The 27847-nt window shown below is 40.9% G+C and overlaps 1 protein-coding gene across 1 annotated transcript; it reads right to left on the reverse strand.

The window, feature by feature from the left end:
• Nucleotides 1-3279: 3279 nt before the first annotated feature.
• On the reverse strand, nucleotides 3280-8646 carry LOC146574365 (inositol hexakisphosphate kinase 2-like). Its single transcript, XM_085273971.1, has 5 exons — nucleotides 8061-8646; nucleotides 5572-5803; nucleotides 5298-5458; nucleotides 5016-5191; nucleotides 3280-4912 (listed from the first exon to the last, which is right to left on the reverse strand). Exons 1-5 carry the CDS (start codon nucleotides 8272-8274, stop codon nucleotides 4319-4321), a joined length of 1377 nt encoding a protein of 458 aa, XP_085130097.1. The 5' UTR covers nucleotides 8275-8646; the 3' UTR covers nucleotides 3280-4318.
• Between the last annotated feature and the right edge of the window lie 19201 nt (nucleotides 8647-27847).

The raw sequence follows: 27847 nt of genomic DNA on the forward strand, positions 1-27847 counted from the left end.
AGTAGGATAATGTGGGTCAATTGGAGGCTTTGAGTCCAACCAGTTGTAAATGAAGCTAAGCTTGATGAGTGGTCGTGGCATCAGATGATTTGCATGACTGACTTTCTGTTTCATTTCTCTTGTAATTAGAACTGCTTCCTCTCAGCAGGTATTTCTGTTCCTCATTTCTGGTCACAGGCTTCTCCAACCTTAATTCTAATTTAAAGTCACATCTTATTTCGCACACACAAACGCGAGAATGGAAGAACCTGTTCACCATATTTACTTTTCCAACATGGAAAGATAAATAAGAAATCCTAATAGATTAAACCATCTCTTCGTGTTAACTTTCTCCACCCATTTCACATCAGGTTGTTGCAAGGTTAAAACCAGTACCTGCTATACGTCGATACAAAGTTGTTCTGTCACATTTCATTCAACCCTTCCAGCAGGTGTGTCAAAATTCTAGCCATACTTTCCTCACTCTTTTCCAGCACTAGAAAGCTGATTAGGCAGACTACAAAGCTGCCAGCTTTAACAGGCAACACATTTCACTGTGGAGCTTAGGGTACATACAGTATGTTAGAAAATACTAATCTGAGCTGCTGGCAACACCTTCTCATTCTTCCTGCTTATCACTATGGAACTGTTATTGAATAGAAGTTTGTAATCTGAGCTTTGTGCAGATCAGTCACCAATGTCACCGCCAAAGAGCAACTGTGCCAAAAACCTCAACTAAACTGCTTAATAATGAACTCTGTAACAACAGTGACGCATGCAGCGTAAGCAATCTTTGTGTTTTTGCCGTACCAAGCAAACTTGCGAAAGGAAAGGAAAAACCCAAAGCCAGTTCTCAGGGAAGCTTTCTGTGTCAGGGTGGCCAATTAATTTTCCCAAGAAGCTAGATGAGAATTTAGCATTGTTGTTGAGGGCTGCACCACTAAGCTGAACTCAATTTTGCTTTATTTATTGCCACTTGGAAAAAATCATTGCCCACCCCCACAGATTAATTCTGTCTAAACAGAGGGTGTCTGATATTTTCATACTTGTACTATAGTAATGGTTTTTATGCTGAAACCTTTATCAGAATGAGGATGAGGTTCATCACTCACATCACATCACGATTAAGGCAGGAGTGGTTTAACCCTCCTGCCATCCTTTAAAAAACTCACACCCATCACCCTAGGGACCATTCTCAGCCACGCCATAAAAAGACCATATATCCATATTTTATTCCACTTTAAATTAGCCAACCTTGTAAAACTACTTCTCCCTGAAATATTCATGTAAAGTTTTAATTATATTTTCGTTGTTTTAACCCTTCAAATCCCAGTGTTATTACATGAGCGCCCTGTGTTATAAGCCCCAAAAACCAAAAAACGAAACTAAATATTTCCACAAAAAACCAGTTGAAGTAATATGTGATTGTCATTATAAGTAGGCCTTTAGATGGACCAAAGATTGGCACCAACATACATTTTGACCTGCCATTATTTTTTTTGCATTTTTTTGCAATTTAAAAATTTAAACTTCAAGGCCCTGAGTCTTCATTGACATCCAAGAAAAGAAGAAAAAATAAAATCATATGATGATAATTTGGGGTTGAAAAATAGCGTTTATAATGGAAGTCAATGGGCAGAAAATGGTCCCCAGGGTGATGGGTGTGGGGATTTCTGCTGCTCAGCCATTTTAGGCTGATTTAAGGAATTCACACTGGAATATTAACATTGACAGGTAAAAACTATCCTGTGGCAAGTTTGGTTATATTCCACTGAACACAGTGGAAATGGCAGCCATTTAACACATAGCAGTGGCACAAAAAGGTCCCAAGAAGGCAGGAGGGTTAATCTTTCCCTATATTCGAGCTTAACAACTAAATTGAGCTTTCATAAAATCCCAGACTTCTTCAGAGAAAAAACATTTGTCTCTGTGTGGTCAAAAAGCAATCCTATGTTCACAATTTCACACCTTTAGTGAACTCTCTTAGGAAAAATGATCCTTTGAAGTTCAACTTGCGCACAAAAACTGTTTGTCATTTGTCAACATGGTCTCAACTCAAAATAATTGTTTGCTTTGTGAAGGTTAATGTTTTTATGCTACATTAACACTGCACTTTATTTAGTTACGTTTACACTTTCAAGTATGAAAACATGCTTTTTCTTTGAAACAACGACTCCTTTCTTTTTGTACTATACAGCATTAAGGAGAGATGTTACTTTCATAAAAGAAAGCATTGTTTGTACCTGCCTAATATGAACAATGGATAATGGATGGAAAAACTCATAGTATCAGGTGCAAAAAAAAAGACGCATGTTTTCCACACCATTGATTCCTTATTTTACAGTTTTACAGCAGGTCTAGTTTCAGCATTGTGATATTTGATCTTTTCCCCATTCTAGCAGTTCCAGTTCAGCAAATGACTCTTACTGATAATTATGAGTCACGTCTTCCTCAATCTTTGACAGCCTTAGGTGTATTGAAGTGCAGCTTCAAGTTTGATTCATTCACACTGGAACATTAAGTGCACTATGAAAACATCCAATACCTCACACATGACCTCACTTGTGATCTAAATATGATGTCTCCAGTTCAAATGCAGATGATAGTCAACACAAACAATTTCATTTCAGGTTGTTGTTTTTTTTTTATTTTTATTTTTATTTTTAAATATAGCGCCAAATCACAATAGTCACTTCAAGGTGATTAAAACTGTACAGTAAACACCGTGGAGTAATACAGAGAAAACCCAGCAATCAGATGACCCCTACCACCCCATGAGAAAGGCCTTGGCAACAGTGAGAAGGAAAAAGTCCCTTTTAACAGGAAGAAACCTCAGGCAGAACCAGACTCATGGAGAGGCAGCCATCTGCTGATCAGGGGAGGGACACAGAACATAAGACAGACTTCAGGAGAGACAGCCAGAGTTTAATAATAACTAGTGATGAAATTCACAGCAGTGTATAAACACATGCAGTAAAAGGAGGTGACTGAAGAAAACCTTATTGTATCCTGGGAAGTCACCAGCAGCCAAGGCCTATTGCAGCGTAACTAAGGAATCGTTCAGGGTCACCTGATCCAGCTCTAACCACATCCTTTATCGAAAAAGAAAGATTTAATCTTGACACTGGCAGAGGGTGTCTGTGTTCCCAAATCAAAACTGGGAACTGGAAGTACCACTATTAGTCAAAAGTACACAGTTTTTGGCACACATTAGGATCCTCACGATCTATTTCATAACCCATACTTGTTTCTGAAATTCAAACCCCAAACATACTATAAACACAAACCACAGACAATGAATTTTATCTCAATGAATGCCTTTATTTTCAAGATACTGTTAACACACAGTTATATAAGAGAGCTCTTCCAATAACAAAAGAAATCCAAGTCTGTATAAGAAGGACGTAACATTTATAGTGGTAATATGGAATGTACTTGTTTACATTTTTAACAATCCGTTGAAATAAATAGTCTATAGTCTTTTTAGTGTTTTATCAATATATTCTCTTTGTCAAGTCAAATTTTCAGGAATGAAAAAGAGGAAAAAGATAATGACCAGAAAAAAAGGATAATATTCCCTTTCCAAAAAGTCTTTTGTTTATAGGCAATAAGTACAGGGGAACAACTGTTGAAAAAGGCAGATCCCTTCTTATTGAACTAAATAATATTCTTCCACCAAAAAGTGTAAATCCAAGTGCTTACTTGAACACACAAACCATATAAGGGTCTTAATAGACACAAAATGTCCTTATTTGATGCAAGCTTCTCATTTGCTACAAGGCTGCTGACCCAGCCAGCCAAGGTCAGCTTGTTCAATCAGCTTCCCCATGATTGTGTTGTGCTGTTGGGGACCAGCAGTCAAAGCGACATCCCAAGGGGAAAAAAAAGTATCACAGGTAAAGCACCACGACAGGTTTCTAGTTACCTACAGCTTCAATGTTCTCTGCCTCAGGCTTTCTCTCTCAGAGAGAACTTAACAATAAAGAACTGTATCTGTACCAGGGGGCGAGAGGAGGGAAGAGAGCCCTAGGATGCTACAGAAGTCTCTGTTGAAGGACCTCTCTCATACTACACTTCTCCTATCATGTGTTACAAAAAAAAAAAAAAGGAGCAGTCTCTGAAAAGTGCAAAAAGGGCACAGGCAGCCCAATCCTCTGGCAGGTGAGTGAGACCACAGGTACCACCATTGAAACTATCCCCTCACGCAGAGGCGTCCAACGTTCCCACCAAGCAGACCCCTACATAGGCATAGGGATAATGCATCTTGGTGTAGCAGGGTTTCAGCTCAGTGAGCTCATCCCACGCTTAAAATTTAGACCATGCTGACTAAAGTCCAGCCTCAGTCTGCACTGTGATCCTCGAGCTCAGAGATGATTGTGATCAGGTTCTGGAGGCCGAAGATGAACCCACTGTCCTGGCCTTCGTGCACTACGCTGTCTTCTCCATAGTGGCGACAGGTGGTGTGAGCAAAGTCAATCATGCGTACATCCACCACAGGGCTACTAGCCTCTCCTGCGCTGTGGGATGAGCGACTACCGCCACTGTTGCTGCTCCCTCCGGACACACCTGCGCCAACACCCGCAGAGGAGGAGCGAGGGAAACCAAAGGCACCTTCTTCCTCCTCCTCCTCATCAGATGGCTCATCCTCATCACCTTCCTCCCCACCTCTATGTCTAGGTCTAGTGGGAGCCCTGGGAGGGTCGCCATCGTAGATGATGAGCAGGGAGCTAGAGTAGAAGCGGTAAGACTCGCAGGCCTCGAGGGCAGCTTGCATTTCGCGAAGTCTCCGCAACACTGGAGACAGCAGCTCATGACGCAAGCGATGCCCATTGTGGAAAAACTGGTAGAGAGCCTCCTTGAAGCCTGCGAGAGTCAGCTTTCGCCCATGGTATTTATTCATGAACATCAGCTGGCCTGGTTCTGACTGGTACACCTGCAAAGGTACCACAGCAACATAAGCACTACAGCGGCACATAAACAAGTAAATACAAAACCCCCCCCACGTATATATGGTTTCATTTATAAATATACTTTACCTGCATGCCACAAAGTCGCACCCCAATAGATGCAGATGTGCTCTGTTGACACTTTCGAATCTGATTGGCTTTCTTTTCCTCTGATGCATCATCTCCATGCTGACGAGTTCCCATCTTCAAGTCTAAGACACACGGTACTCTATAGCGCCATGTAAGGTTTTCTAAAAGGATAAATTCTGTAAAGGGAGAGTCAAGGATCACATGGCAAAAAAAGGGAACACTTCAGCCACTTCAGCAGACACTGAGAATTCTCATATCTTCAAGCATGTGGTAAAAGGATACTGTATTGGTTACGGTGCTTTGCATTCTCCTTCATCCTCTGTAAGTGCTGCTGGTGACATTTGAGACTCCAGGGGTTGTGTTTGATCTGTGACACCACATTGCCTTTTTCCAGGCTAAAGTAAAGTACCTCTGCCTGCTGTTGCATCTCATCACGATTATAACTGCAGAGCAGAGAACGAAGAAAGACATCAGCTTCAGCGCTACAGAGCTTCATAACAATACACGTCTTCAACATGACTCTTATTTCCGTGAAACAGTAAAGGTGCTCTCTTACCTCATAATCTTGTCTTCTTTACGACTGTGTCTACCTCTGTCTTTGCTATAGTTGTCATTCTCAGGGCCCAAAGGGGATTGCTTTTTGTTGCTCCACTTCACCATCTTGCTCTTGGGCTCACAGTCTGTTGAGGGGTCTTTGTTTTCCAGGTCCCCTGATTCGCTGTGGAGGGGGTAGGCGATGAGGCACAAATTCCCTTCCTCATCCTCTTCAAAACTGACTGAAACTACACCTGAGAGAGTGAGTGAGAGAGAGAGAGAGAGAAATAGAAGGAGAGGTTTTATCTTCATGTTTGTTACTTTTACAAATTCTCACAATTTGAAAAAGCAATTGCACAAAGAAAACTATATGATCCACCATGAGTAAAAGAGATAGAAAATGTAACACTGTAGTAGTTAAAGCATGATAGAGTTTTAAAGTGTCAAATCATAATGATTCAGACACACAGATAAGAATATAGATACTGATATTAAGCAGCAAGTATATCTACATAGTTCATATTTCAAATGCACGGTAGTGTTTATCAAATTGTGTTAATTATTACTAACTGAAGCCCTCAGAGCACAATGTCTGAGGGCTTCAGTTAGTAATAATTAACACAATTTGATAAACTCATGGACTAATGGATGTTTCTGGAAGGCCTTTGATGCCAATGCTAATTTCTGACATGACCCGCAAAAAGCCAACGGGGTCACCCCCCCCCCCCCCAAAATAAAACTCCCTACAAGGACCTGAGTATTGCAGGCAGAGTGGGGGAGGTGTTGCACTGAGAATAAACATCACAGCTGCAAAGGCCGAAACAGATCAACCACAGACAGGAAGGAGGGAGGGGATGTGGTTGAAACAGTTCAAGAGGAACTGTTTTAGATCTGGATGTAACATCCAAGTTACATGACACAAAACACGATACCAAAACCAAGCAGCAGTAGGAGTCATTACAAATCAGCCACTGAATTAGAAAATTAAATGACAGTTTATTACAATGACCAAAAAACAAACAACAAAAAACAGCCATGCAAATAACATGGCACTGGATTTGGATGTTAAATGGCAGGCCCCGGGATCATGGGTGCCATCCTTCTACGCAGGCGGAGGCTTGACTTATGTCATGCGCACTGACGTCATCAGTCTGCAGGAAGCCCCGCCTCTGAAGGAATGTGTGCCTCAGCACTGCACTGTCATTACACCACTGCAGCCAGCAAAGGAACTTATGAGTCACTCCGAGTTTCTTTCAATAAAAAGGCTCATAAATTTGTGATAAACGTATATCAAGTGCGCGATTATTGCGCCCCAGTTGCGCAAATCGAATGTAGTACAGGAGTAGGGCTAAACTGACTTAGACATTATTATTGCTATCAATATCATTTTATTAAGTACAAACGTTCCTGTCCAATCTTTTTTCAGGTCACTGTCGTGACATTAAATTGCAATATAGTATCCTCTACACAACATAAGTGACCCCTAACTTATAAATTTAATCTACATCTGCTCAAAAGTCTTAATGTTTCTAATCCAGTATTCCACTGCAAGATGTCCCTAACATCAGATACTGCTGAGACTCATTTATCTACAATCGCGGATAAGGAACCTTACATTCCTTTAGAAGAACACAGCTCTTTCCCCGTCTCTCATCATAATGTGAAATGTAAGACTGGAAAATGCTAGTGGCGTTGAGCATTTGAAGGCCCCAGACGTCTACTATACTATTAGCTCCTCACATCCCATTCCATATCCAGGACCTTTTTATAGCCCCATGCTGCATGGCCGTGGATTCAGTTACCACACATCACGTCAAAAGATCTCTGCCTGAAGATCTCCGCATCAGCATGTACTAGGTGTAATTGTAGGGGAAACTGTGAGAGACTGAATGCAACCAGGGAACATAGCATTCCTGCTTCAGGTCTGTGTGAGTCTTTATGCGTGTCGTTCCCTGAAACCAGACCTGGAAATCTCCTCAAATGACTTGTAAATTATTACTCTGGTGATCTGCCGCAGTTATTTTAGATTTGCCGTGGCCCGCCAATACGCATCTTGAAACTATAGCTGCCTTAAAAGCGTCACACAGTCAAAGACCTCTGGATACTCTGGCTACTCATTCTCTTGGCAGGAAGTCAAGCCATTAGGTTTGACGCTACTTGAAACCCTGCCTTGCACATGAGGGATATAGCCAGAAAACGGATAGCTGTGTCTGCCAAAGGCTCCAACATGACTGACAATGTAACGTGAGTTATTTTGAAGCCAATGCAATCAGCTTACAAATATTCAACATACATTCTGTAGTGTTGTTGTGTACACAATGCACTTTAAGGTATTGCAACGGCAAATAAGCGCAAAATTTCATGTAATAGAAGTTTTGTTTTTTTGCAATGCAATATTAAAAGCACCCATGAGACTCTTATATAACGCATGCACAGAGGTGAGAAAATTAAAAGATGCATGCTGCTCTAACGGGCAGCTCAATAGTTCATATTTGGGATGCACAGACTCACCTTTATATTGAGGGGTGAACTTCCTCATCTCTGGTGGGAGACTCTTATAGAACTGGTGTTCTCGGGGGATGAGGGGTTTGCAAATTGTCTGTTCCCCAAACCGTAGCACACAAGAGTGGCCCCCCACTTGGTGCACGAACGGCTCAAGCATCACCCCTTTTCCGGGATAAGGAGTCCCTTCCGCCTGCATGAGGGCTTCCAGAGCGGGACTCATCCTCACCCCGCATCGGACAGCTGAGCTGGGGGGGCCCACGTCGTACGGGAGGCAAGAGGCTCGGCCGCTCGTTTGGCTCCCTATCCTCAGGCTGTTTCCTGTTCGCTCACAGGGGGGCGCTGCTGCTCTCCCACTTGACCGAAGCAGTAAAAAACAAAGGGCTGAACAGGAAGGACGACGAAATCCCGTATTCCGATTAGTTTCCTTTCCCGGAGAGCAAATTATAAGGCTCACCGACTAAGCGGTATGTTCGTTGTGCTTGTACATTTAGTAAAAAAATGATTATAAAGCTCCTACAAGCTGCCTGAAGAAATTCAAGCAGCGTAAGCAGTGACCACACTCGTCGCCTCCTTTTACCGAAACTGACTGCTAGGCTGATCCGCCTGCTAGAAAACAGCAGAAGCAGTGAGCAAGCCCCACCCCTCTTCCAAAATCACCCAATCAGAAACACGCAGCTGTCGCTGGGAGGAGACGAGATACCTAGGAGAGGATCAAGCAAACAAAGAGGAAGGAGAGAAAACATGGGGGAGGGTAGAACATGAAAAATGCTTCATACAAAACAAAACAGTGGAGATTTTTTTTAAAGTTTGCTGTACTTGAAGGTTTCATCGATGTTTTTGCTTTAGAGATCGGCTACAGTTTTCAAGTCCTGTTATTTTAATTTGCACCAAACATAAGCAGTGAATTTAACACCAAAGCAAGCAGGAAATCCAAATTGTTCTTACACTATACCTCTTTGATTATTTTTTCTTTTCGGGGGGACTTTTTCACATCCCATTGATCAGGGCAAAGGTGTGAAAGGTGTATGAGTGAAATACACAACAAATGAGATGGGTATGAAATCTAGATGTTGCTTGTGTTAATGTCATAAGGGAAGGTGGCTCAGGTGGCTTCACATAAAAAAAGCTCTTATCTTTTTTAGATGAGAATGAGAGCATTTGCCTTAAAGCAGGAGCTCAAGAAGTTAATAACTACTCCCTCATATGGAACAGATCATACAGATCACTTCCTTGTTTACAACTTTCAACTGCACATACCATCCATTAACATGCATGGGTCGTGTGAGGGCTGAAATGTGTGTTGCCAAAACAACATAAGTTCTTATAAATTACCTCAGAAGTACAGTCTTTAAGTTTATACTTAGATGAACACTGGGCTGGCAAAGTGAGACCTAAGTTCAGACCTAAAATAGAGATGCACTGAAAGAAAGACACACACAGTGTCATCATTCATCAGGGATGACCATGTTTCATCAGGTACCAATAACAAAATGGCACACAATCCAGGAAGCCCAGTTTGCATAGCACATTTATCTGTCACTCTGCATCTCCCCAGTGCAATTTCAGGGAAAGTTGTTTATCCAAATCACGTGCCAAAAAGCCTTTTGCCAGCTCTCTTGCAAAACCATTTCCTTCCGCGACCCCATCTGTTGATTTTACAGAGATAATAATACACACATGAAAACAGCTCTCATGAGCTCAACACCTGGGTTTTGTGTGGCACCCAAGCTGTCTCCAAGCAGTAAACTCAAGTGAATAACTGAGGAGGTACAACTTTTTTTTAAAGTACTTTAACAGCATCAGAGCCATTTATTTACACTGAATACAAACAAATCATGTTACTGTTGATACAGTTTTCACTATCTTGACAGTGTCCCATCTGTAAAGAACAACATCCTTTTCAATAAAGTGCACATTCCATTAATAATTTCCATTATTCCTTTATGAATTGAACATTTGTCCAAACAGACTCCAGATACAAGAAAGAAGAATGAAAGACCTCTGAAAGAATCTTCTAGTCAAGCTAGCTAATATAACCCAAAAATCCCCTTCAATATCAAAGAGGTCATTGAAAAGCCCCAAAACTTCTTTTTGAGTGTCAGTTAGCCTAATAAGTTTGACTAGTGTACCAGGCCACATCAAGGTGCATGCACTAATCTCTTATGTTCCAGTTCTGTACTGGGATTACACACAAGAGGAAAATATCCCAGAGCCATACAGGGAAGGATTTTAATGGTCAGCACACAGAGAAGGCACCCACTTGTACTTAAAAACTTGAAATTCTTGAAAGCATTATTTATGAAAGAGGAAGAGACCACCTGGCTTGTTATCACCAGATAGCTCCAAAAGAGGCAGGGTGCAAAAATGGCTTATATTTCTAAGTCACAGTGAAATCAAAAAATACAGTGCTACTAACATTAAATGTACACAATTTTTGAGTTCACAAATCTACATAACAGTTGTGATATTACAGCAGATCCAGTCTGAGGATACAACAAATCGTGTGGGTATTTAAACATAATGAGCTGTCAGCTTTCCAACGTAGTCTCCTTAGCCACAAATGATGGATCGGTGTTATGTCAGCTTAGCATGGATCCATGTCTCTGGAAAAGAGTGCTTGGTTGTGCCACGGGACCCGCAATCCAGCTGTGAATCAGAGCAGTGATTCAATTTCCTTGAACCTCTCTTCATATATGCACACCACATAATGCTCAAAACCCAGGAATCACTGCAAACTCTGTCCACCATAGATGCAGCAGAAAACTCACTGAACAAAGGCATAAGTATCTTAACCAATGAAAAACAAAAATGGTCTGTTTTAATGCAACAACTTTTAAATTCAGTACTACTTATAAATGGATCGGTCTGATCTTAGTGGCAGGTTCTTAGTGCCATGGTAATACATGTTTACATATAAGCAGTCAAGCAAATTAGTGGTTAACACTGTTACCTGACAGCAAGAAAGTCCTGGATTCTTGCTGTTTGGATTTTGCATGTCCTCCCTGAAACTGCGTGGGTTCTCTCATGTACTCTTGCTTCCTCCCACACTCCAATGCATGGGGTTAGGTTAACTGGTGGTTCTCAGGTGTTGATGTGAAAGTCAGTGGTTGTCTGCTTCTCTGTCTGTGTTAGCTCTGCAACAGATTGGTGATGTGTCCGGGGTGCTTACTGTCTCTCAGCCTATGGCAGCTGAGATTGGGCCCAGCACACCCGTGAAAATCAAAGAAAATGGGTTAATGGATGAATATGGATGGATGGATAGATGGGTGGGTGGGTGGGTGGATCGAGCCTATATCAATAGAAATAGTGGATTTGTTCAGAGCAATGCAACTTTCAAAGGGTCATAATCAGGTCATAATCAAACCATAATCAGCTCAACTTATAACAGAGAATACACGTACAGCTGAAGGTAGCTACATCTAGAAAATGTGACCTATCTTGTTTTTCCATAGCAAGCTTAGGAAACACTATCCGTCTACAATTGTCTACAATATACCCAGTTTGTTTAATATACTATTCTTTTGTATTCTTACTCAAACTGGTGCCAGTCATTTCTTTAAATGGCACTGGTTGGTCACTGGACAGCTACAGCTTAATAATGCAAATGGGCCATAGTTAAAGTAATTTAACTTAAGGAAGTAAAAGCTTAAACAAAATCAGTATGCCACACTGCAGCCTACACTGTGGATGAAAATGAGTGCCATGAAGCTATGCCTTCAGATGAATTTCTTGGGGACATCACAACAGTATTATGCTCCTAATTTGACTTGGTATTTTCCAGTCAGTCTGTAAGGCCTTTTAATCATTCCTGCTCTCGTGAGGAAGTGACACATGGGTGTGCAGGGGAGCTTACCAGCTCTGCCCTGTGTGCTGATAGTGATGAATCCTGTTGGAACTCTGACAGCTAATGCAAAGTCAAGGACAAGCTTGTTTATTCCTGCACTCCCCACTGCCACCCACAATCCTCATATAACTCCTTCAGTCATTCCCTTTGTCTAGAATGGAAAAAGGCGCTAAAATAAAATCAAAGCACCTCTTTGTCAGCTTTTGTGGATCTGTCAATATAATTAATAGCACAGATAATATATATATACAAATGCACAAGTTCCTGGATGGTGATTCCTGGTTAAGAGTAAATAAAATCATAAAGCGTGACACAAGGCAATATTCAGTCACTGAGTCAATAATTCATTGGAATGATAAGAGTTTCTCTGCTGTTGGTGTGTATTTACTTTTTAAAACTAAAAGATAAGGAAATGCAATAAACTCTCCTAAGTATATAAGAAAAACAATCTTTGGCATGGTGCTTAAATAAGGACAGAAAGTAATATGTGGCCAAAAAAAGTTAGGCTTTACACAGACTGATAGTACTGGGGGTGGAAAAAGGCTTATGTAAATAGTATCTTCTGCCAGTGGTTCTCAGGGGTAAGTTCATTTTAATCATCAGAAATGGTCACAAGAACAACAAAATTGAGACTACACTGAATCAAAACGCCAATGATACAAAATCCCAAGTAATACAAAATCTGAGCTGGCAATGGCCTTGTGTCGATATGACATGTGGTTGCTCAAACTGTAGCGGGCACCTAAGCAACCTGACGGATTTAACAGCATTATCTTCAAATACACTAACACATTCCTCAAGTACATTCCCGGAGCTACATGGAGCCCATTAGACCAAAGCGCAGTCACGTCCTACAGTGGGATGACAAAAGGGGAGAGGCGGTCTGCATAGTTTATCCCCATAAAAGTTCATGTTGCTGATGTCCTCCTCACTGATGATGTTAATGAGCAACATGGACATTCAGTTTTAGAAGTTGGAGGCCACAAATCATTGTGCTTCTGAGTGCTGAAGGTGCGTGCGTATGAGTGACAGTTTAAAATATTAACGTATTGCTTCAAAGAAAGCTACTCGGTGCACTGAGCTATGGCAGCAAAATCCTTTTTAAACTGGTGGAGACAAATGCATGCATTCACCAGATGCCTTGACATCAGATAATTGCAGTGATTAAAGTTGCTGTGTCCTCATCAAGCTGATGTTGAAGATAATGCTATGCTATGAGACGCAGACTTTCATGAGACAATCAGCTAGAGCGTAACGTCCCCCGCCCCCTACCCCCACACCCACAGGAAACATCTTGTCTATTTCTCTTAAGTATAAGGAAAGGTGTGGACAAGCCTGGAATCTCTTGTAAACATGTCATACGTGAGAAACTGTATGGTCAAACAGATCACTGGTAGTGTCAAAGTTTATGGTTCCATCTTTGTATTTGTCATCACTCACGTGCCTGTTTTGGAAATACTGGGACATGTTTATTGCCTCATTGTTATGGCTTAGTTTCTACAGTACGTGCAGCACATCAGTGCTCGGCCTGCAACAGCACGTCACCATGGGAACAGTTTGGAAGGGATGGTGCCCAGAGAATGGAGTAATTTAGGAGAAGATGCAGATTGGTTTTCCAAAGTAGAAGTACTAGTTTTTAAAAGAGAAATTTAAAGGTGTAAATGAAAAGTCAAATAAGGAGTTCACGTTGGACTCACTTATTAATATACATGAACACATAGGACACGTCGACGTCAGGCCCCTTTCGACATCTGTCTGGTGATCTGTTATAGCTCAGCTGACACATTTTTCTCATGTATAAACTGCCAACCAAGCCACTGCCAATACCACCCCTCCTCCCCCACACAACCTTACCCTTGACTCCTAACCTCCAGTAAACAACAACAAGTTAGATTTATACTAACACTGTACACTGATACTAGCTCCTCAAGACCTGGAAAAGAAATTAGGTCAGATTTTTATGCTCCTTGTCCAGGATCCAGGTGGCCAGGTTCTGTCTGCAAGTGGGCTTTGGGTACAAGCCAAGCGGCCGCACCAAGTCTGTTTCACATGATCTGACCCAGACAGTCGCCAGTAGCCCGGCTCCCTCCAGCCCGTGCCCCACATCCTGACTGGCCAACCATCGCATCCAATTTTCGCTAAAGTTAAAGGAAAGTAGGTGTCAGTCTCGGACAAATGGACCAGAATGAATCAGCGCTTGGAGGGAATTATTGAACATCTATAGCTAGGGCAACCTATAACATTTAACACATCCTATCCAGTGCTGCAGAAACCCTTCATCATCCCATAAATCTGCTCTGCACTCACTGCCACCAGCGTTCATTTTGCAGCTTTGTGAAACATAAAATATATGTGATGATGATGATTTTCTGATGATAAAGGTGCAATATTTTTATCTCTATTTTTTATTTTGCACATTCTCTTACTTTTTTCCTTTTTATACCCAGTCACTGGAAAACATTATGGATATTTTTTGTGTCTGAACCCCCCCAATATACTTTCATACGTAAGATTACAAAGCATCCTATCAACACAGCAATCCTTGATGTTTTACTGCTCACTGTATCTGCACTCCAAATCAATGTCAACACCTCCACGATTTAAGAGCATGCTGCATGGCTCATGGTTTCTGATGCACATGCAAAGTCTGATGCACGTGCACAAACACACACACATGCACACAGAGATGCACACAAACAATCACAAAGTATACTTCACTGAAAAACAACAAATCAACTCCTCTTGATGCTAATCGCCAACATGTACATTCAGTACAAGCACTGTGGTCATAAGTTTAAAGCCACCATGCTTCCCAGTGCTGTAAACAGGACAAGTGCAAAACAAAACAAAACAAAACCACACACTGTCCACACTTAATTTGATTTTGTGCTGGTAAAAAAAACTTATTCAGCAGATAAGCAAAGTAATGGGTACTTCTTTGTTTTCATGAAATGCAATTTGAACCTCTATGCATGTTCTATTTTGCTTTCTCAAAACAGCAGCGGAGAGTCACAAATATTAACTGCCCTTGACTTCCAACTAAAATCTGGTCTCATGAATGCATTCTTTGAGGTTTACTATGAAGCTGAGCGAAGTTTCCAACCACGCAAATTAGTCCAAATGATATTATCTGTCTTAAACTGTGCAAACTTGCAGGACTTGTTGTGCTGGGCTCTTCCTGTACCTAACTGTACATTAACAAGTTCCATATAACCCAAGTATGCTGAGGTTGCGTGAAGGAAAAAAAAGCTTCTTAAAAACACCCCCTCGCTCCTCCAGTTCTACACGTGTTACACAAGATGTCACGTGGCTTAGAACCATCAAAATGTAGAACCATAATATTTTGATTTTCATGCACACACACGTGCACACTCAAACACATGAGGCATGATTAGTCTGAGCTCTGACTTGTGCACGCTGAAGAGTCAGCCCCAAAACAAACAGTGCAGGGATACAATTACCATTCAAGGGCTTTCATGAAACTCAAGTTTATTAGGGCACATGGAAATAACTCTTAGTTCAAACTGGAGAGGCATGACTGACTTTTTTCTAGTGGTGGTGAAAAGTGAATTCATAATTGTTTTTCAACTTCAAAAGCCATGTACATGAGTGCTCCTGCCGTGTGCAGTGGCCTCCTCACTACTCTGTGGTGTATACCAGTTTTCTTTTTCCAGGAAAAATGGGGTAAACATCATCTGTTAAAAGTCAAATTCAAGACTCCTCCCACTTGGCTGCACACAGTAAGGTTTTTGTTTTTATTCTGCAGATATAAGGGCTTCTGGAGTTCCCTTGCATACCAGTGGTGTCTGAGCTTGTGCGAGTGTGTGTATGTCTCTGTGTGGCACATGTGTGCATGCCTCTGGGTTTGTGTGCATGTGCAGCTGTACGTGTTTGAGAGGGAAGGAGTGAATATAGGTCCTGTCTTCTCATGCTGTGTTATGTAACAGTCCAGTAAATTCAATCTGTCTGTATCTGAACCCCATGACATTATATTGATACAAAGTGCAGGCTGTCCAGAGGTGGCAGCTCTACGAATTCAAAAACACAGCCATGCTGTTGCAACTAATTTCAGACTTACCATTAAACTGCCTAACCTCTAATTCGTATATGCTGCCCCTGTCAATTCTGACAGTTCAAGCTGGGAGGAGTTTTGAGCATGACTTTGAGCGCATAATGTTTACCTCATTTTTCCTGGAAAAAGAAAGTACATATAGTGGTGAGGACTCGCATACAGGACCTTTGCACTTTCATTTTTCACCACCTCTAAAAAAAGCAAAAACAGGATTTTATTTTTCACTGCATTAAGAAAAGTTTGGACAGCAAGCAGCCTTTGACAATGATGCAAGTCAAATGTATGGCCTCATGTATCAATCCAGTTAAATGTCTTTAGAACTGCGAACTTTGAAAGAATGTGAACCTCCAGAAGTTATCCAACTCCCTAGAAACTAGGAAATAGTTCAATATTTTGGTGGGAAGTCCTTAAAGGGAGACGCGTCTTAAAGGGAGCTAAAATGTTTCGTTTTAGCTCAAAACAGAGAATTAACTGCAGGGCAAAAAAAGATGATTTTGAGATTCAGAAAGAGATTGTGATGTAGCAGGTTAAGTTCATCAGTCAGCATAAAGGTTTGCTTACATGCCCTATTTTCCCATTTATGTATTCAGTTTTGAATTAAATTTGAAATTTACTCAGTCATGTGATGTACTATAAAACTCTCGATGTTTAGTTAGTGACCTAGCCAGTTTGTACTTCAATACTGAAGACTGAGTAGCCTGACGACTGTGAGAAACCATCAATACTCTATCACATAGAATGGCTTTAAACTAGGCTACTATTGACTTTGGTGCTGCATCTGCTTTTAGTCCTGAGCACTGAAACACACCAATGCAAAAGCTGAGAGTTGATCCGTTTACAGCACAAACCTACAGCCACAAGAAACTGCTCTTTTGCACGAGTCCATAACGAGTTGCTTAAGACATTGTCCAGATGGTGTTGGCTTTGTGGGGCTCACTGCCAATATCGTTCACATCAGCATGTTTTTGAAAGTGCCATCACATCCCTACTTACTCTGGTACAAGTTAGGAAAAAGAGACCAGGGTTCATATGTTCCCAAGGCTGCTGTCAGAAAAGAGTTACAGTGAAGCACTTTGAGAGCATGCATTCCCAAAAGTCCATCTCTGTTCCAAAAACTGAAGAGCAGTTCTTAGTATTATGTTTCCAAGAACTGAATGTTTTTAGTTTCATATCATAGTCTGAGAGTATATCAGAGGAATAAAGTAAAGTAAATGTTATCTGCCACTGCAGAGCATTTTGCTTAGACATCTCTAATCCTAATTCCAAAATAGTTGGGACACTGTGTAAAATGTAAAAAACAACAAAATGCAAATCTCTGCAAATGTTATAAAATTTCATTCACAATATAGAACATAGAAAACATATCAAATCTTTAAACTGATAAAAGTTTGAATGTGATGACAGCAACGCTTCTTAAAAATGTTACATTGGGGCAACAAAGGTCTGAAAAGTAGGTGGCACTAAAAAGAAATGGCTGGAGAAACATTTAGCAACTAATTACATTTATTGGTAAGAGTTCAGTAACATTACTGGATATAAAGAGAGCTTCTTAGAGAGACAGAGCTTCTCAGAAGTAAAACTAGGCAGAGGTTTAACAACCTGCATCCACAAATTGTGGAACAATTTCTGAATAATGTAAAAGAGTTTCAAAATGTCATCATCTACAGAATATAATATAAAAAGATTCTGAGAATTTGAAGAAACATCTGTATGCAAAGGACATGGCCTTGGCGTTTAGGCCTGCATTAAAAACAGGTATGGTTCTGTCATCAAAAGCACTTCATGGTCTCAGGAAAACTTCTAACACTGGAAATCGATGTCTGTGAACACAGTCTACTGTGCCATCTACAAATTCAGGTCAAAGCTATATCATCAACAGAAATGTTGTTGTTTTCTCCGGGCCAACGTTCATTTAAAATGCACTGTCTGTTCTGTCAGACAAATCAAACTTTAAAATCATTTTTCATAAAAACACTGCATATTGCTTCATTACAACAACATAGCTTCACAGTGGTGCTGAAGGCCACACCTTTTAGCAACTGAAACATCTGGCACATCATTATATTACAAAAATGAAAAAGAGGACCCAGGGCTGTTGCCTCAGACAAGAATTCCTCATTTCTCTGCCAAAATTGTTAGCACACATGCTACACAGATGCTACACAGTGGTAAACATTTCCAGTTTATCTAACAAGCAGCAAAATGTTCCTCCGGCTTTTTCTTTGTAGAACCTAGACTTGTAGTCAAGACTGCCTAAACCAAGACCAAGACAATACCAAAACCAGAGGGTATCGAGACCAAGACAAGACCAAGACCAAGACCATGACAGACCGAGTCAAGACCAAGACAAATTTGAGACGAGACCGAGACAAAAAAGTCTTTAAACTGCAGCCAAATGCTGCTTCGTTTACGGGTGTCAGGCATATTTATGTGTTTTTGCTTTGCACTCGCACAGCCCTCCTCACCACTGTCTACTGTCTCACTCACTTACTGAGAGGACAGACACACGCTGTCGCGTCTCTCACCTTCTCTGTTTTTCACATAATGATATTATCCTATATCCTCGCATGCGATTGGCCACAATATGGAGGGATTGGAGCATAGCTGAGCCACTGTGTGAGAACTGAGCATCGAAAGGAAATTAAGTGAGGAGCCGGCTCTTGCTCAATGGGAGTCGACTCTTCTGATTCACTACAAAGCACTCTCTAAGCACAGCTCTTAGAGCTGAAGCTTTTGCGCATGACACATTATCGAACGTCATGTCATAGATACTGTTGACTCCAAATCTCCCGACCACTATGTCAATCTGAGACAGCAAGACCGAGACATCGAGACCAAGACAAGACCGATACCAAAGTTTGTCGAGACCAAGACAAGACCAAGACCACGTAAAAGTGGTCTCAAAACCGGTCTCAAGACCAAGACCAGTCTCGAGACATCCAACTCTAGTAGAACCACTTACTGTTCCAGCCCTCTGTTATCCCAACCCAACTTTTTGGAGATGTGTTGGAGCCATCAAATAAAAATGTTTGTTCTTTTTAAGTTTAAACATATTTATGATTTTATGTTCTATTGTGAAAAGAAATGGCTGCATGAGTTTTGCAGATCAGTACATTCTGTTTTTAGAACAGCCAATTGTATTTCAGATCTCAATGTAAGTTACATGCGCTTAGTAACTTAACTCGAGCTCTTTGCAACATGAATTAGTTTTGTGGAGTGTTACTCTTTCATTTTCAATATTAAACGGTCAGAGCCTACTTTATAACACACTGATTTTAGTTGAAGAAGTAACCCCATGATAGAAGTAAACCTGCAGATTTCAGAGGTATATGTACTGCTGTGTCCTGCAGCAGCATCACACAAAGTTAGATTTCTCTGAACATCCCTGAAAGTGCTGACTCAAAAGCAGTACTTGACTTACCTGAAGTGCGAGTCACTCTTGAAACAAATTGAAACAGGCCAAAAACAGAACTTTGATTAAGGAGAGTGAGTGGCACTTAGGACTTAGCCTCATTGCAAATAGTGGTATCTAAAAAAAGTGGACTGAATGAGAGCTGGCACAACACACATTTTGTATTCACGTGTCACAGTCCTCCCCTATTTTCTAACTACTTGCCAGCCCATCTGCAGTCTGCATGTTGTTGCTCAATAACACATTAGGTTAGTTACTCTGAATCAATCTGTATGCTACAGTGATTGTTCTGCAACACTGCAGTGGCTTTTTTCTGGCCCTGTGTTTTAATGTCACGTTGATATCTAGCCACAGTGAATTGTTCTGTTCATAACTTTAATGGACAGAATACACAGGTGTAGATAAGTGCTCAGTGGTCCTGGGATCAAGTCATTGCTTTATGTAGATGATGTCGTCCTGTTGGCTTCATTGACTGATGACCTTTAGCTTGGGATGGGCTGTTTTCTTTTCAGGCTGCTGCAGCATCTGTAATCTGGGTATCTCTGAGCTCCTGAGCACTTACATATCACTCTAATTGAGGTAAAAACCGAGCCACTGATAAACGTGTTTCCAACCTGGTGCACAAGTTACAAAAATCAACAAGCTAATACAACACCAAAGCACAGTGGGTGTCAATGATGTCATTTTTGGTGCATAGCACTGTTCACAAGCGTGAAAAAAACCAAGTGCTATGAGTATGCATATTTGAAGTGTGGAAATAAGTGATAATAAATAATATAATGAGTTCAATTTACAATCTAAATCAATCTAAGAATCTAAAGAAACAGCTGAGAAACAAAGTCCCTGACATTTATCAGTCAAAGAGTTACAAAGACATTTCTAAGGTTTTGGGCCTTTGGTGAATCACAGCGACAACCATTATCCAGAAACAGAAAACAAAACTTGGAATAGTGGTGTACTTTACCAGCAGTGAACAGCCCACAAACTTTACTCCAAGAGTGCATGGACAACTCATTCAGGAGGTTGCCAAAGAACCCAGAACAACATCTAAAGAACTACAAACCTCACTTAAAGGGAACCCCGGCTAATACCACATATATGTTATTGAAAGCACAGTGCATATTTTAGTGCAAACATGTCTTAATAGCCGGGGTTCCCTTTAAGGTCAGAGTTCATGACTGAGCAATAAGAAAGAGATTGGGCAAAAATGGCATCCATGGGAGAGCTCCAAGGAGAAAATCACTGCTGACTAAAAACGACACAAAGCAAGCAAGCCTCTGTCTGATCTGTCGATGTGCGGTAGAGGAACTCTATAGGGGGCTTTGCTGTCTCCATTCCTGTTCACCTTGTACATCTCAGGCCTTCAGTACAACTTTAACCTGGCACACCTACAGCAATACTCGAATGTTTCTATTGTGGTTGGATTTTTATTGTGGTTGGAGCACAAAGCGCTAGTGGATGATTTTGTGTAGTGGTCTGGGGGGACTCATCTGCTTCTGAGTATGAATAAGGCCAGAGAGAGATGGTGATGACCTGTGTCTTTTATGGCACAAGATGTTGATGTGGTGCACACTGACAACAACTGGAAGACCAACACGGAGGGTGTGTAAGCCCTATTTCCTAAGGAAGCTGAGATCCTCCAACGTGTGCAGCAAAGGGATGATTGAGATCGACTCAACTGAGATCAACTGTTTTTCCATAACAATCCAGCACTGTCCAACGTGCATGGTTGTCGCCATAGCAATGCATCCCAGTGTCTCATGACGTAATTAATATGCAACATGAACACTACAAAAAAGGTGGAGGTCACGGCAAGAGTATACCTGCTGCTTGGTGTGTGGCTTTTCGTCAGACTCGGAAACCACGGCGTTGTCTTTTATAGTCATTTTCCTCATTGCCAGGTTTCACAAAAGGCGGTTTTAATTTTTGTGAACGAGATGCTCTTATGACTTATCAAGTGATTCTACTGACCAGCTAATCGGTGGCACTGAGTTTGACAATGTCACATTTTAGTACCTTCTCAGATCACTTCGAACCCTGCAGGTACTAAAAAAAAAACCTGGTACCAGGTATGTGGCGAACTGTGCTGAGTCGATCCGACTAGGTACTACTGGGAAAGGGGCTATTGTGACATCACTGTTACAGGTCTTTCAAGCAGTCCTAGAAGTGTGCATATAATACCAAATTCGCATATAATGGCAAACATCCTCTCGGCAATTCTCAATGTCAGCAATGCCAATTAAGATCTAGCCTCAGCTCAGTACACTTACCCAATTACAGGACCTTGTTTCCATTTTCATATCTTGAACTTCCATCTGCAAGTTTTGGAGAGTGCAGCAACTCGCAAATTTCTCCCTTCCTTGGTTTCCATGTGTCTTTAATGTGGGCAGAAGAATTCAAGAATCTGCAAGGTAAAATCTAATTTAAATGGTCTCTTGCTGCAATCCCCATTCGCCTCAGTTTATTCATAGCAGTTAGCTATGATTAGTCACTTATCTAGTGCTATTTAGCGATCATCTTAATTTTGTCTGGAATTTTCTCTTGTCAACACTAAAAAACCCACTAAATTTCAGTTCAGTTCAATACTTGCTTCAGCTAGTCACTCCTTGTTAACAAACTTAAATTCCTTGTCTAATCATTCAGCCCAATCAATCCAACAGCCTGATCATTCACATTCATCTAGTGTTAAATCTGCAGCAATTCTAGCTAAAACGATTGCATTTAACCCTCCGGAGCTTCCTCCTCGTAAACCTTCTAAAATTTCAGTAGGGTCATGTTTTGAATTAACTGCACAGATAAATGCCTTTTTAGTTCTAAGAGTCATGAGGTGCATTTCCTTAACCCTAACCTGTATAAGCCCACTACACTGCAATAATTATCACATTAAAGCTTTTAAGTTTTTCACTACCAAGTTATATGAAGTAGTCAATGTTTATCTGCAGAATTCAGTTGAGGGGTCCCAGCAACTTTATCGGGTAGGTCTGGATTCCAGAAGCCTCTGTATATCGCAGCTTCAGCCTGTGTTCATATCCTCGTTTTAATCAGGAACACCTTGTTTCCGTATATCCTGATAGGATGATATGTTTAGCTTTGATTTTTATATCCACATGAGCCATTTGTACAGAAGTTCTTTCAGTTCAGTACAATGAGCCTTACATAATAATAATAATAATGATACTTTTCTGTTAGTCTGAGAAACATCCATTAGGTAAATCTCTCTTGTTGTTCACATGTTGATTATTGGCTTACTGACCCTTACTAGCCAATTCAAGCTTTCACCTCATCTTAGGCCATCTTATTTCTTAGATGATTTTGCATACCATGTGTGCAGTTTCTAGGCATTTTAAGTATCCTAGATAATCTTAATGAGTTAACCATCTATTAAACTTTAGCTTCCTCCCCTGTTTGGCCATCTGACTCTCTTTACTCAAGCCATTGTTTGTCTTCAAATCATTGCCGACAATCATTTTCTCGTGATTATTCATCCTGGCTCTCCAGTGCGACTTCTATTACTTTCTGCCATTAAAGGTTATCTCGGAAGGTTTGCCATACCTGCTCAATATTTTGATTTGTATGTTTCATATGTTTCTATGTCTTCATATTTCCTCTGTCTTTGGGGTTTTAAACATTTAGCACCATGTTTCAGGGGTACTATTGTCAGTAATAGTTAGAAGGAGTAGCCCACCTGAGTTTCTGCTGTTTCCTGTCCTCCACAGGAATTATTCAAGCATGCTTCTTATAAAGTCAAGCTGGCAATATGTGCATTCTAAAGATGGATCCTCGAAACGACCTGAAATTAGAACTAGTAAATCAGTATCTCCATCTCTGCTGTTTCATGGTGAAATTTCAAGTTCAGCCTCAGCAGCTTTACAAGCCTTTCCATCCCATTTATTTATATAATGCCAAATCACTCAAGTCTAAAACTCTTGGCACATCAGCACATAGCTGGTAGTGGTATCGCGGTCTCTGTCTTTTCTCCTGCTTCGCCAACTCTCAGCCTCATTACAGTCTCTGTGCTCTATCCTGGCCAATAGTGGCCTTGAGCCTTAATACAGGCTCTTTTTTCGCCTCTTCCTTTAGCAATTCTCAGTCTTATCGCAGGCGCTCTGCTTTCTCTGCCTTATTGCATGTTCTGGCTTTGTCCCAGCCTTCAGTGGCCTTGAACTTTAAACCAGGTTTTCCTTTCTCTCCTGACCTTTGCCAAACTCTCAGGCCTATTGCAGACCTTCTGCTCTTGCTGCTGTTTTTGCAACTCTCAGCCCATTCAAAGACCCTCTGTTGTCAACTGGCCTTCAGCGGCCCTGAGCCTTAGTGCATGCTCTTCTCTTTTCTGTCTTGCAACTTGCAGCCTTTGGCAGGCTCTCTGCACTCTGCTGTACATCAGCTCCAAGCCTATCAAAGACTCTCCCTCTCTGTTATGCATTTTACGCCTTGCCCTGTGCCATGCATTACTGCCAACATTCATGCATTAATTTCCCTGTAGGTAGGATCTTCCTGCCACGATAAGACTGCTTTCTTTTCCTTGGGAGTCCTGGTGGCTAATCTAAGGTTTATATCACTTCCACATTCCCACACTGTCAAGCTGATTGTGACAATCAAGCTGATTGTCACAATCAGCTTGTCACAATCAGTATGCAGAGTGAAGACTGATTGGCCTTCTTCAGGCCAATCAGTCTTCACTTTGCATACTTTAAATCTCACTGCACATTTGTCATTCTTCCTTGCAGACGCTTTGTGGAATCCACCTCCATCCCATCACTGCCTCTCTCTCCTGGATCAGGTTCCATTCAAGTCTCCACCTGAATAATAATATTGCCCATAAGTTAAATATCTAAATAATATCTGTGACTATTTGCAAACAGGCTTGCAATAACAACCTGAGGTGATAAGTAACCACTGGACTCATGAGTTCACATTGACTAGAAAAAGTAAAAGAAAAAAAAATCCAAAATCACTTAATGTAGTTTAAGTTTTCATTGAGATACTTATATAACATTGGACTGAAAATCAGCTTGTAGGTTTTTATGGTGACCCTTGTGTTACCATAGGCTGCTGTATTATTGTGTATTTTATATCAGTGGTAATGGTGTGTATAGGACACCTGCAAATGGATTAGATCTGACAGACATGATAAAATGCACGATGCACATTTCCAATAATCTTTGTGAGTAGTCTTAGCATAAATTCTGGGGGCTTGGATTAAATCTGTAGCTAAGTGTTTGTGGGTGCCAGCTCTAAGCTGTAGTGCTAGGGCGCTGCAGTGTTTTTCTGCTTATTCTCAAAGCACGTGATGATTGATGCACGTTTCTGCAGAGGCTGTAGCCAAAGAACTACATTTTCCTATCCCTCCATCCCTCCATCCCTCCATCACCCATTCCCTCAAGGTCTCTCTTCCTCTTTCTGCTGATATACAGGACTCCCTCCTTTATCTCCAAAAGTATTTACATAAATTAACATGATTGTTTAAATAGCTCAAAAATCTACCTCTGTCTTCATATCCCTGTATTTTATTGCATAGTATCAAGGTGAGATAATGATAACAAAAAACAAAACAAAACCTTTTTCTCAGTTTTGCAATGTAATGCATTTCAACATTGTTCATTGCATTGCATCACAGATAACCGAAAGCCCAATTTCTTTCTTTAACTACTGTCACTTATAATATTTTTATCATTGAAAGTGGTAGCATCCTCCTACGATTTATTGCAAAACCCACAGCATGGATTACTTCTTTCAAGCATATTCTATCCCATCCCACCTGCGTCTCCCTCTCCACTGCCACCCCTCGCTCTGCTGCAGTGTGGAATTTTCCAACCAGAGCAAGTGCTGCAGTGCCGAGGCTCAGACTGATGGTGTACAGGAAGATGAAAAGGATAGAGGAGGAGGGCAGGGTGAGCGCTACTTAGCACACATCACAAAAAAACTGAGCCATTGTGAGGATAGATCCATCACCTCACCTCCCTACATGAATTCATTGGAAAAATACCAGACACAGAAGCAGCACTGAAGAGTTGGCGAGCACCCACAACATAGGATAATAGATGTGAGCATATTGATGTAAATTGAATAATAAGTATAGCACTATAATTAAAAAAAATGCACAAAAATAGTGCATAATATCCTCATATATATGTGAAAGTAGTTGTAGTTTTCTTCCTTTTTTTATTTATTTTTTTTTTTTACTTGCTAACAGGGCCTGCATTTTTTTTTGAATGCTTTTACTTCTGGCAAAATAACTCCATATGCATTTGTCACATATGACAAACCGCTCACAGATTTATATTATGTCATAAAATTCAGCATCACTATGCGGCCGGAGGATGTGCGGTAATTCTCAGCACTGGTTAGATTAGTTGTTAGGGACGACGAGTTCCCATCAACTGATCTGACGAACAGCAAACAGTCAGATACTGCAGCATCTTTGGTGTAAACGTGGAGGAGGTGATTGGAAATGTGTTAATGACAATCTGTGACTGTGACAACGATGCAGCAGTGAGCATTTGAGATAACGTGGCAATGTCTGCAACTCCGGGTATTTAGTGGCTAAATCATAAGGGAAAATTTCTGCTGCAGTCTGTTGGGCCAGTGTTAAAATGATGACGTTGTAAAAGGTAATCAGAGTGGGAAACTGTGTGTGGGTGTGTGTGTGTGGCTACTCTTTAGATTATTGCCCTGCGTCACCAGATGTGTAGAGCATGACATCATTTACCCAGTGGACATCTCCAGTAACCTCTGTGGTGACATTCTCATACTTTCTGTCCTGCACACGACGAGGCATGCACTCACCCCAAAACATTAACTCTGTGCAGTTAACCATTAGATGTATCATTCTCCGATGAGAGACATGGCAGCATACAGGATTCCGGGAAAATAAAATCAACTTATAACAAGTGAATAAGCTGTCAGTGCAGAGATATACGCAAAGAAAAATCAAACCTAGAAGATCACGCAAAACTGAATATGCCAAAAATACAGTTATCAAATACCACTAAAGAAAGGTTATAATCAGCAAAATATCATGTTTTCAACCAAATTCAGTCCAGTTGCAATAGACTGCTGTGGTAGTGGGTATTGCTGAGTAAATGTATCTGTAATTTGCTTACACTTTCAATTTCTTTATAATAACGATATCATTTGTATTTTTTTCAAGCAGCCTTTTAAAAAGTCTCCATCTTTCAAAAAAAAAATCATAAAGATGCCAAATGAATGCCAATATTAACATGTAAACAGGGTTACGTTTAAATTTATGCCACTCTGTTGCTTCCCAGCCTTCTATGCCTGCACTGTTACCAGTGCTCACATAAAAGAAAGAAAACACTGACTTGTTTGGTAATGGTGGAGCAGGACTACCCACTTTAAAGCAGACAGTGGATGTTATTGCCAGTTCTACCAGCCTGTTGTCTGTAAAAGAAAAAGGCAGCTGATAGTGAACCTGTCCAAAAAGCTGAGCATCAGGAGGGGGATAAACATTCCTCACACTGTGGCCTTTATAACCTAATAATGCAACACAGGTAGGTTACACTCATCTACAGAGAGAAAATTGATTTAATATTATTTCTGATTGCAAAGATTTGTAATCTACTTCTTATTAGATGGCATCTTATTCTTATTTTAAGTAAACTAGATTTCAGGGCACAGTGTTGAAAGCTTTGATCCAGTCTGCAGTAGTGTATCCTGCAACATAAACTGGAGCTCAGTGGAATATAAAACCAGTCCATATTGGATTAGAAATGTCAAGGCAACTATTTGGCAAACAGCTAAGCTTACATCACATTAACTGAAAGTTAATTAATAAAGTTTGACATACATGAGATCTATCCAGGAAAACAAATACGCACCAGTGCGGATATGTATGTATGTATGTTTGAGAAAAACCAGCCACTCCCCCTGAGTCATCCTATCATTTGCTGCTCTTTTTCTGTCACTTTCTGATGCCAAAGGAAACTGGACCCAGTGAGCCTCAGTGACAGGAGAAGTTTTATGAGAATCCTGAGAGGTTTGGGACCTGGGCCAGTCTAGGCCACTGCCACAGATGCCAATCATCTGTCCTTGTATGTAAAAAGTCTGGGACACTGTCAAAACAACCACAAAAGAATGGAAGAGTGGAATGAAACTCTAGTTTAATAAGTAAGCAGTAAGAAACTCACATGTTAATTCATACTAACTTAAGAACAAATCCCTATGTTAGCCCTTTACATACACGGCATAAACCATCATTGACATCACCATCTCCTCTAAGCTTTTAATATTATAAAGTGTATTCTTTTCAGTGATGGCTCTACAGCAATGTTATCTTAAGCCCTGGCCTATGTACAGTCCTTTCAGCCTGTCTGACTCAATTTGTCCCATGTAATAATCGCAGGGTTGCATAACACTGACCCGCAAGCCCATCATCACAACTACGAGCGGTAAATCCCAGAGATCAAGAAAGGGTCCATACAAAAGGAGGACAAAAAGAACAATGA

Source organism: Mchenga conophoros, linkage group LG5 (genome assembly GCF_057382185.1).
Source record: "Mchenga conophoros isolate Kocher_MC1m ecotype Shallow Benthic linkage group LG5, M_conophoros_male_GT1.1, whole genome shotgun sequence".
Classification (NCBI taxonomy): domain Eukaryota; kingdom Metazoa; phylum Chordata; class Actinopteri; order Cichliformes; family Cichlidae; genus Mchenga; species Mchenga conophoros.

What these genes read in the sequence shown, in the direction of transcription:
- LOC146574365 (XM_085273971.1), bottom strand. Translation starts at nt 8,274, where the DNA reads ATGAGTCCCGCTCTGGAAGCCCTCATGCAGGCGGAAGGGACTCCTTAT. An exon ending in AAAGCACCGTAACCAATACA is followed by an intron (nt 5,192 to 5,297) that starts GTATCCTTTTAC and finishes CTCCCTTTACAG; the next exon opens with AATTTATCCTTTTAGAAAAC. An exon ending in TGCGACTTTGTGGCATGCAG is followed by an intron (nt 4,913 to 5,015) that starts GTAAAGTATATT and finishes GTACCTTTGCAG; the next exon opens with GTGTACCAGTCAGAACCAGG.